This window comes from Empidonax traillii, unplaced genomic scaffold, assembly GCF_003031625.1.
Source record: "Empidonax traillii isolate 1590-97213 ecotype Southwest subspecies unplaced genomic scaffold, ASM303162v1 scaffold960:size377693, whole genome shotgun sequence".
NCBI lineage: Eukaryota > Metazoa > Chordata > Aves > Passeriformes > Tyrannidae > Empidonax > Empidonax traillii.
Genome location: NW_020956153.1, coordinates 327,191 through 337,050, shown reverse-complemented (window position 1 = coordinate 337,050; position 9,860 = coordinate 327,191). Strand labels below are relative to the sequence as shown.

At 36.4% G+C, this 9,860-nt stretch overlaps 1 protein-coding gene across 1 annotated transcript in view; it reads left to right on the top strand.

Annotated features, from left to right (window-relative positions):
* TLR3 (toll like receptor 3) overlaps positions 1–9,739 on the top strand; it is a 12,078-nt gene extending 2,339 nt beyond the window's left edge. Inside the window, 4 exon segments of the mRNA XM_027903448.1 lie at positions 1,130–1,578; positions 3,457–3,648; positions 5,283–7,108; positions 7,763–9,739. Coding sequence (XP_027759249.1) covers positions 1,130–1,578; positions 3,457–3,648; positions 5,283–7,108; positions 7,763–7,991 — 2,696 coding nt within the window. The 3' untranslated portion in view covers positions 7,992–9,739.
* The last annotated feature ends 121 nt before the right edge of the window (positions 9,740–9,860 follow it).

Genomic DNA, 9,860 nt, shown 5'->3' with positions numbered 1-9,860 from the left:
ATTCTGGCAAGCACTCACAAAGTATTTGTTTTCCCTCTACTAAAGATTAATTTTGTAGAGAATAATATGGAAGATACAGAGAACTCTTGATTAGCAGAAAGGCTATTTATTAGACAAGCTCTGTGACTCAGCAGGCTGGTCAAACTCTTCTGAGTTCTTACCTCTCTATTCTGGTCAGAATTTATGTGGTATTAATTTTCTTCCTTATCCAGTAAAGCTGCATTACAAGATCACCAGGTGAATTTAAATCTAATGGATATTGTATGAAAATGAACAAAATGTGAAAAAGCCTGAGATTCATTAGAAATGTAATGACTAAACAGGAAGAGCCATAGAATGGACAGAGGTTGATACTGTTATGGAAATGTTCAAACTGTTCTGGGTGGGGCATATCAATTATTAAATGTGTAAGTTTTCCTGGAAGTATTTGGATAAATGTACTGAATCTGTGAGCAGTGTCTACATTTTGGCTCTTCTCCATATCTCTGATTAAGCTGGTACTGATTTATTTTGTCTGCTCTTACTTTCTCATACCGTTTTCTATACCTTGGTATTCCTTCTTTTGCTATGAGATGGAAAGATGGTTAGAATTTTGTGACTAGCTTGTAAAATAAAAACTGGCAAGAACTGTAAAATGAAGTGGTATATTATGTATTCTTACTATATACTATATACTATATACTGCAAATAAATATAACTATTTTATGTGTAGTTAAGCTCAGAGCTCAGTGATTAACATTGAGGGGTTCGTGTACAATTTGTTATATTTATTGTATTTTATGCATGTTAAAGCAATGCAAAATTAATCAGAAAAGGGAAAATGGTTGGAAATTGATAGTAGAATTGATAGTAGATAAAGTAGAAAAAAAAGTAGATAAAGTTGGTAGCTTTTTAAGCATACCTATTTTTATGTTAGATGATATTACTGCTTTTAAATGAAAGTCTTTATTTAGAGAGATGATTAGACAACTCTTCTGGAGAAAAGAATGCTACTTTTTCGGTTAAAAACACTGAGTCTTTTCTCAGTATAAAACATATTTTTTGAGCCTGACTGGCATAGCCTTCCATTTAAGATGCAAGTTGTGTCAAAATGATTGTAAATTGCCCTGTGTTCATTTTGCCTTTGCAGATAAAATGATGGGAAGTGCAATTCTTTGGTGGGGCAGCTTATCTGTAAGACTCTTGTTTGTCTGCTGGCTGTGTGCATCAGTTGGAAAGCAATGTCAGATCCGAAATGAAATGGCTGACTGCCGTCACCTAAAGCTGACTCAAATTCCCTCGGATCTTCCAAACAATATAACGGGTTTGGACATCTCTCATAATCAGCTAAAACAGCTAGGTCCTGCAAATCTGACCAAATACAGCCAACTGGTTTACTTGAATGCAGGCTACAACACCATCTCTAAACTGCAACCAGAATTGTGCCAAAATGTGCCCCTGTTGAAGATTCTGAAGTTAGAACATAATGTATTGAAACAGCTCCCTGACAGAGTCTTTGCTTCCTGCGCCAACCTGACTGAGCTCAAACTAGGATACAACATTCTAAATATAAAAAATGATCTTTTCAAACCCCTGGAGGTAAGCTTTAGAAATGCACATTTTGATGTAAATAAAGAATAAATAAGGAAATTACTGTATTTTCCAGTTTGTGTACAGAACAGCTGCCTTTGCATCTGAAAATACTCAAAATATAATCTTCCATAGTTTTTCTAAAGAAGAGACCTAGTGGCTTTTTCTGTTGAAGTACACTGGAGTCTCAGCCATCCTTATTAATCAGTGCTCTCCATTCCTTTTTGCTGATTGCATCCCTTTCAGGTACCTCTCCATACAGGATATGTGCCGAGAGGACAGCAGCAGCAGCTGATGTATTGGGCAAAGTGGATGGTGTGAAATCTGAGTTGCCTGGGGTCTAAAAGTGGTAGCTGGCCTTAGTTCTCAAGGTTGAGGTGTAATTATTCAGACCTTGAAGGCCAGTGCTGTTACAGTTTGGTCAAGGCTTGAAGGGGCCCCTGCCAGAAACAAGTCGGGGCTTGTCAGAGCGAAGTTGGGTCTGGTTAGACATTAAGGCTATGCTGACCAACAAGAAACAATAAGTCGAACAGAACTGGGGACAAGACAAATTTGCAACTAGAGATAGGATGTAATCTGGTGGTGGGATTTAATTACACGATGTTTACAGTTAGGTAAATGGATTAACAGTCAGGTAAATTGATTAATATTTGAATATAATCATAGTGATATGTAAGTTTATGTTTAACTGCTATGTCTTCTGTGAAATGTAAAACCAATCATGTAACCTTGCTTGGAAAATGGTATAAAAGATGCGTTCAAAATGTGGGTCTTTGGGTACCTGTCTTGGGACAGGAGTCCACAGGAACCCCGGGCCCTGGAATAAAGCACCGCATAAACTGACACTCTGTTAGTTTGTGTTCTCATTACGGGCAGCAGTGCTTAGGTTGAATGTAGTGTCTCTCAGGACTTTAGGAACTGACAAAGAGTAAAAAGGGGTTTATTTTACCTTTGTTTTTCCTAGTAGTTTACATGTGGTTAGACACTATTCTCTGTAGCAGAGGTTGGAGGATCAGCACAGGAGGCAGGATAGGACTATTCTACTGTCTTTGCACCAGGCAGAGAATCATGCAAAAGGAAGAGCCTAAGGACAAAAGAAAGCAGAGACATTGTGTGGATACTAATTGTTGTTCAGTGTTCTAATGAGTGTGCATGTTGTTTAGAACAAGTCTGAACTTTTCTGCTAAACACAGTATTCCAGTTCAGTTACATAAAATGTGCTTGTTTGCATTGTAGGACTGCTGACTCTCAACTAAATAAGAGTGCAGCCAGCTTCCATGCTGGGAACAGAACTGAAGTTCTAGCCTTCCTCACTTTGCTGCTGCCCCATTACTGATGAAGGCCAGGCTTGGGGCACCTCTGTGCACATTCTGTAGACTTGCCTTTAGGGGACAGCATATCCTCTGCAGGTGCAGAAGGAATCTGAGCACCTGGGCATGAGCTGAAGTATTGCAAAGTGTACAGTACTGATCTTTTCAGGCTGCTACTGCACTCTTCTTCCCCTTCCTCACATCCATTCGTGGGGCTGGACCACAGTGAAGAGTGTGGAAGGCGAAGTTTAATACTGAGGTAGTTGTAACTGCAGCCATCGCTAAGCTTTTGCTTTTATTGCTTTATCTGGAACAAGAGGGCTTTCAGTGAATTAAGGAATTTTAGCTAAAGTAGTTCTTTGGTTTGCCATAGATACTTCAGCAGATTAAGATCATGAACACTAGGAAAGTTACAGTTGTGAAAGACACAGAAGGCTTCTTCCTGCAGGATCTTGAAAGCTGCCATTTCCCTATTACAAATTTATTTTAATTGTAGCATTGCAACTAATTCTAATCAGCCTCTAATGAAGTATTTCTAATTTTTTTTTTAATTTAATATTATACATCTTCTCTCCAGAACTTGAATATTTTGGACCTATCTCATAATTCTTTGAAGTCGGCCAATTTAGGATTGGAGCAACAGTTGAAGAACCTTCATGAGCTCATGCTGGGTAGCAACCAAATCACTGAATTAAAAAAAGATGACTTTGGTTTTCTTAGCAACACCTCATTGAATAGCCTTGATTTGTCATCAAATCCACTGAAAGAGGTAGGAAGCATTTGAACAGAAATTCAGTGGGTGTGAGTATAAAATGGAACTATCCTGATTTATTCTTTATGGTTATATGGCATTTATGTTACAATTTTGATCCACTGAGGTCAAAGATAAAACCATTCTGTTGTACAGAGCATTACTCCTGATCTCTAGTAGTGGTACACATAATTTTTTTCCTCCCACTGAAATTGGCACAGGCTGGTTCCATGTTGGTCAGAGGTCTCAGGCAAAAGCTGTATCAAGATGCTCTGAGAACCCTTACCTGGTACTTTCCATACAGATTTTTTTTTTGTACAGGCCAAAGGTGAACATCTGACATACTTTCTAAGTAGGGAAAAGTTAATATTACACAAGGCTGGTTACACAATCCAGGTGTTACTTCCTAGTTAATCAAAGAGAACATTCACTTGTGCCTATGGGGTACCCCAGAGAAATAATCATTGCAGAAAAGCATACTCACTCCTTTTAAAAAACACATGGGTGTGTTGTCTCTTTCACCTGCTACACTGTGCTCTCTGACCTGCTTCTCAGTGTTTTAATTCATTTAAGAGTGATGGGTGTGGCAGTTCTAAATTAGTTGACCCTCAGCATGTGAATACTGAATAGGTATTTAATTTCCTTGGTTTGTTTGGTTTGGTTTTCTGTTTGTTTTGTTTCCCAATTGATTGATCTTCAAAGAACTTATACATTGAAATGACAAGAATATTTCAAAGTGGTATAAGCTAAGAGGTAATCCCACCACTGTCTTTTGCTTGACCACTTCACCCCTCCTTCTTTCTGATACCAGCTTTAATGAGGCTCTGCATTGGATCATTGGGGAAACTCTACAGATTTTTTTGGGCTTGCTTAGCTTGCAGTCACACTACTTCTCTACTTGGTTCACCCTGTGACTGCACGTATGGCCATACTGGCACAGGGATACAGCGTGTGGATAAGTAGATGGGATTGCTCCTTTCTTGGGCACTGCTACTGAACACTAGTTTCAACTACTCAGATTTTATAGTACTGCTATCTGAAAGCAGCCTGATGCATTTGAATCATTTTGACAAATGGAGTATTTAATCACTCAGCTGGCACCTTAATCAAGATGAGGGGCCAGTGCCATGATAGAACCTTGTGATTCATATTGTGGAAGCAAGTGTATTACATTTCATAGTAGCTTCTGCTTGCACGGAGAAACTGGGTTTCTTCTTGGGTGTCTGAAGACCGAACCTTTTTACAGTATATCTGGTTTTCCTTTAGGATGTTGGTATCCCTAGCAGATACCAATAAAAGAAAGCTGAAGGAAGATTTTATCACAGTTTTTAGGATACTTCTAGAGAAAGAGTTTCAGTAGTTGGATAGAAAATTGTAATTAACTTGCATCTCACTAAGTAACTTCCTATCTTCTTCTAAAAAAATACTACTTAGATGTATGATAATCATGTTATAAGTTATAGAAGTATTATCACAAGAAGTGTAAACTCCAAGAACTTGTAAACTTGGCTGTGAAACAATCTGAGTGTAGGAATTCTATTCTGCTTGAAAATCTCATTTGAAAACCTTTTCAATTTTTGGCTTTATTCGTCAGCTTTCTTACCTAATCCCCTTGTTTAGGTCAAGACTCTTTTTTTTCCTTTTTCTTTCAGTTTCATATGGGATGTTTACAAACAATTGGAAATCTGTTTGGCCTCATACTGAACAATGTTGAACTTGGTGAAAATGGCACAAAGAAACTTTGTATGGAATTATCAAACACAGCAATTCAAAACCTCTCGCTGAGCTATGTGAAACTTTCATACATTGGGAAGTCAACTTTCCAGGGACTGCAAGGAACAAATCTTACAATTTTAAACCTTTCCCAAAATTCTCTGTCTGTGATAGAAGATGACTCATTTCAGTGGCTTTCAAGTTTACAATACTTAAACCTGAAGCATAATAATATTCATGTATCTTCACGTTCATTTTATGGATTATCCAGCCTTAAACATCTGAATCTCATAAATTCACTTACTGAGAAAATAGAAGATTTTTCCTTTCAGTGGTTATACCACCTGGAGTACCTTATAATGGATAATAACAATTTTCCAGGAATTACTGCTAATATGTTTACAGGTCTGAACAACCTGAAATACCTGAGTCTCTCTAACTGCAACATAAACTTACAAAGAATAACTAATAAAACATTTTCATCACTTGGTAATTCCAGTTTGCAGGTTCTCAACCTCACAAAAACCAGAATCTCTACAATAGAAAGTGGGGCATTTTCTTCCTTGGGACACCTGAAAATGCTTGATCTTGGTCTCAATGAAATTAGTCAACAGCTCACAGGTCATGAGTTTAAAGGTCTCTATAATATACAAGATATTTATCTTTCTTATAATAAAAACTTGACTTTGCGAAGTGAATCATTCATTTTTGTCCCAAGCCTTAGAAAACTGATGCTAAGGAAGGTAGGTTGCAGTAATCTGGCACTTTCTCCTTCGCCTTTTCATCCTCTAAAAAACCTGACTCTCCTGGACATCAGCAATAACAACATAGCAAACATAAAAGAAGACTTGTTTGATGGACTTGACAAACTTGTCATACTGGATTTGCAGCACAATAATTTAGCCCGACTTTGGAAATGTGCAAATCCAGGTGGCCCTGTTCTTTTTTTAAAAAATCTTCCTAATTTGCAAATTCTTAATTTAAAATCAAATGGGCTTGATGAAATTCCAGTTCAGGTTTTCAAGGGTCTGTTTCAATTAAAAGACTTGGATTTAGGATCGAATAATTTGAATTTGCTTCCAGCAACTCTGTTTGATGACCAAGCCTCTCTGAATTCATTGAACCTTCAGAAAAATCTGATAACCTCTGTTGAAGAAGAAGTATTTGGCCCACCTTTCAAGAGCTTGAGAAGACTAGAGATGGATTCCAATCCTTTTGATTGTACCTGTGAAAGCATTGCTTGGTTTGCTGATTGGCTTAATATGACCCAAGTAGATATACCTGGACTACGGTCTCAATACATTTGCAATACCCCACCTAAATATCATGGTAGTCTGGTTTTGTATTTTGATAGCTCGGCCTGCAAAGACAGCGCTCCATTTAAACTTCTTTTTGTGATCTCTACCACTATTGTGATGCTATTCATTTTTATTGTCCTTACCATCCATTTTGAAGGGTGGAGAATAGCTTTCTACTGGAATATTTTAGTAAATCGAACACTTGGTTTTAAAGAATTTGACAGACAACAGGAGGAGTTTTATTATGATGCCTACGTTATTCATGCAAGAGAGGACAAGAACTGGGTGTCTAAAAATTTCATTTCTCTGGAAAAAAATAACCATTTTGAAATTAGGTTTTGTTTAGAAGAACGGGACTTTGAAGCAGGCCTAACTGAATTTGAAGCCACAATTAACAGTATAAAAATGAGCAGGAAGATTATTTTTGTTGTGACTGAACACCTCTTACAGGATCCCTGGTGTAAAAAGTGAGTAGGATATCAAATTTTATCTGTAAGGGGGAAACATTCTTAAGAGATCTTTTTAACTAGATAATTTTTAATGTGTAATTTAATACAAAATAGCATTTCATTAAAATAAACCACCATACAAAATCTATTTTAATATATTCATTTAATATATTGTAACTTAAGAATAATTCCTAAGTTAGTAAAGTTAATTGCTCTGCATGTACACTAGTGAACATTTGAATATCTCAGTCAGTGTTTTAGGCATTTTGGTTTGTGGTTTGTTTTTTTTTTTTTTTCCTCAAAAAGTCAAGCTGCCACCTGCGCAGATTGCTTTCCTTAAAATTAAAGTTTTGAAAAAGTGCAACAATGGGTGAGACCACTAGCATCCAAAGATGATTTTTATTTGCCTTTAAATGAATCTTTTCACCTTTCTTATGTAGTGATCTTGCAAAGAAAGGAAATTTTCTAAATAAAGGTATATCAAGGTAGTAGACTTAGGTTATATTTTTTAGGGGATAATTTTTTTTTTTAGCTAGAAGGCAACTAATTTAAGAAGAGTAATGACCATTCTGTATTACAAAATAGACATTAAGACACCTCTTAAGAACTGTTTGTATTTTTTTTCCCCACATGAAAAAACCCCACTTTTTTTTGTCTTGTTTTTTTCTTTAGATTCAAGGTGTATCATGCTCTTCAGCAAGCTATTGAGCAAAGTCGGGACTCCATCATACTGATCTTTCTTGATGATATCCAGGATTTCAAGTTGTATCATGCACTTCACCTGAGAAGAGGAATGTTCAGATCTCGTTGCATCTTGAACTGGCCAGCCCAGAGAGAACGAGTCAGTGCATTTCATCAGCAATTATTGATGGCACTTAAATCTAATAGTAAAGTGCACTGATTTTTGAAAGTACAGATTTGAATTATGGGGTTATTTTATTGTATATTTTCTGTCACTGGAAAACTAACAAGCCTTCATGAACATCTGAAAAGGTTTCTCATGCTGGAAAGATACGTTAGAATCGCTATAATTTAAATTTACTTGTCTATGTTCATATTTTTGCTGATATTTTAACTCAGCTGCACTGATGTTAAAATGGATCATGATTGATAGTCATTTCAGTCAGTGTATTAAAAATGAGGTAGAAATTCTGAAATGCAGTGAGAATGACTGATGTTCTAGGAAAAATGCCCATCTGATGTAGGAAAGACATAAACTCTAAGGGGATATGCAAAAGAGAATGCATTAATGATAAAACCAGAAAATTCTGTGTAGATGGTAGAGTGGACGCTACTTGCTTTCGTAACACAAATGGAGATTCAGTGAAACTAAAACTGGAAAGCTTTCCTTGTGAAACACAGTAAGTAACATGGAAGGTTACTTCTGTAGTTCAAATCAAGAAGCAGCAGTTTCTAAGTGAGTTTTAAAATTTTTGTTTTAAGAGAAAATCACTAGGCCCTGTGAACAGGCTAGTCAGAACATGCAGTGAAGGATTTGCTTATGCCTTCTGGGTGGGGCTAATACTGGTGACTATGAAAATTGACTTTCAGGCTGATGAGGCAACTGATTTAATCAATTCGGTGTCAGGAAAAAAAAAATTTTGCTCTTCCCTGCTGAAATTCAGACAGCTGGCAGAAGGACATTTGGACTTACAGATGTCACCTTTATTCTTTTAATGCATGTAAACCCGTCTGCGGGCCTGTAAATAGAAACTGAAATCGATGTGAAAGGTAGCCGAGGCACAGCTGCTGCACCTGTATAAAATGAGTAAAGACATAGATATTTGTATAGTATAACTAGAAGACAACTTTGTGAAGAAAGCGGTGCTACTGTAATTTCATTACCAAAAATTTTGTTACTGGTGAAAGAACCAAAAAACCATAACCTCCCCCTCAAAGAAATAGTTTCAGTTGGTATCAGAAACTTTATTTTTTCTGAACAGCTACAGGTGGAGTGGGAGAAAATGTCAAAAGTAGAGAAATTTCAAATTTTTTGTTCCCTTTTTCTTCATGACTATACATAGTTTTGCCTTTGATAGCTAAAAAAAATATTTTCTTGTACATTAATCTAGTTTGCTTTTTTTCCTTAACATACTTTACAGAAACGTGGGCTAGTTGGCAGTCACCAGGGCATTAAGGTTCAAACATATGAACTACCAGCTTGATCTGGAGAGAGCTGAGACTGAGCAAAATGTGCTCTGAAAGGATGTTTATAATGTTTAAGACTGGTCAAAATGTTATGGTGTGTCTGAGCAGAATTTATTGTAAATTAGACACAAGATAGTAATTTGTATATTTTTGTTAATATTTAATTGTTGCTATAAGGACTTTATAAAACTGTGTCAACTTTTGGTAGGTGTGTGATCCTTCAATAGCTCAGGAATATTTTAAAATATTTTTTAAATTTTTCCCCTAGCATATCCTTCATCAATTTCAATACCACTATTACTACAGGAATGTTGTTTCACTGGTTTAGAAAACAGCTTGTATATAGTTCTGTACTTAACATTTTAAACAGCTTCTCTCCTGATTTGTTTTATGCATAGATGAAAAACACTGGGTTTTAATGGGTTTCTTATGTCCCATGATGATAAAAACCTAACTGAGACAAATAATTAATAAAATAGGTTTTGCATGCACTGGAATAGTGAAAGGGATGGAGATGTCCTCACTTGCTTACAAGTCTTGAGTGAAGACAGAAAGGCTTTGTTTACAGCTGAAGTGATAGATGATGATTCCGTAATTACAGTAATAGGACTATCCCTTTTGT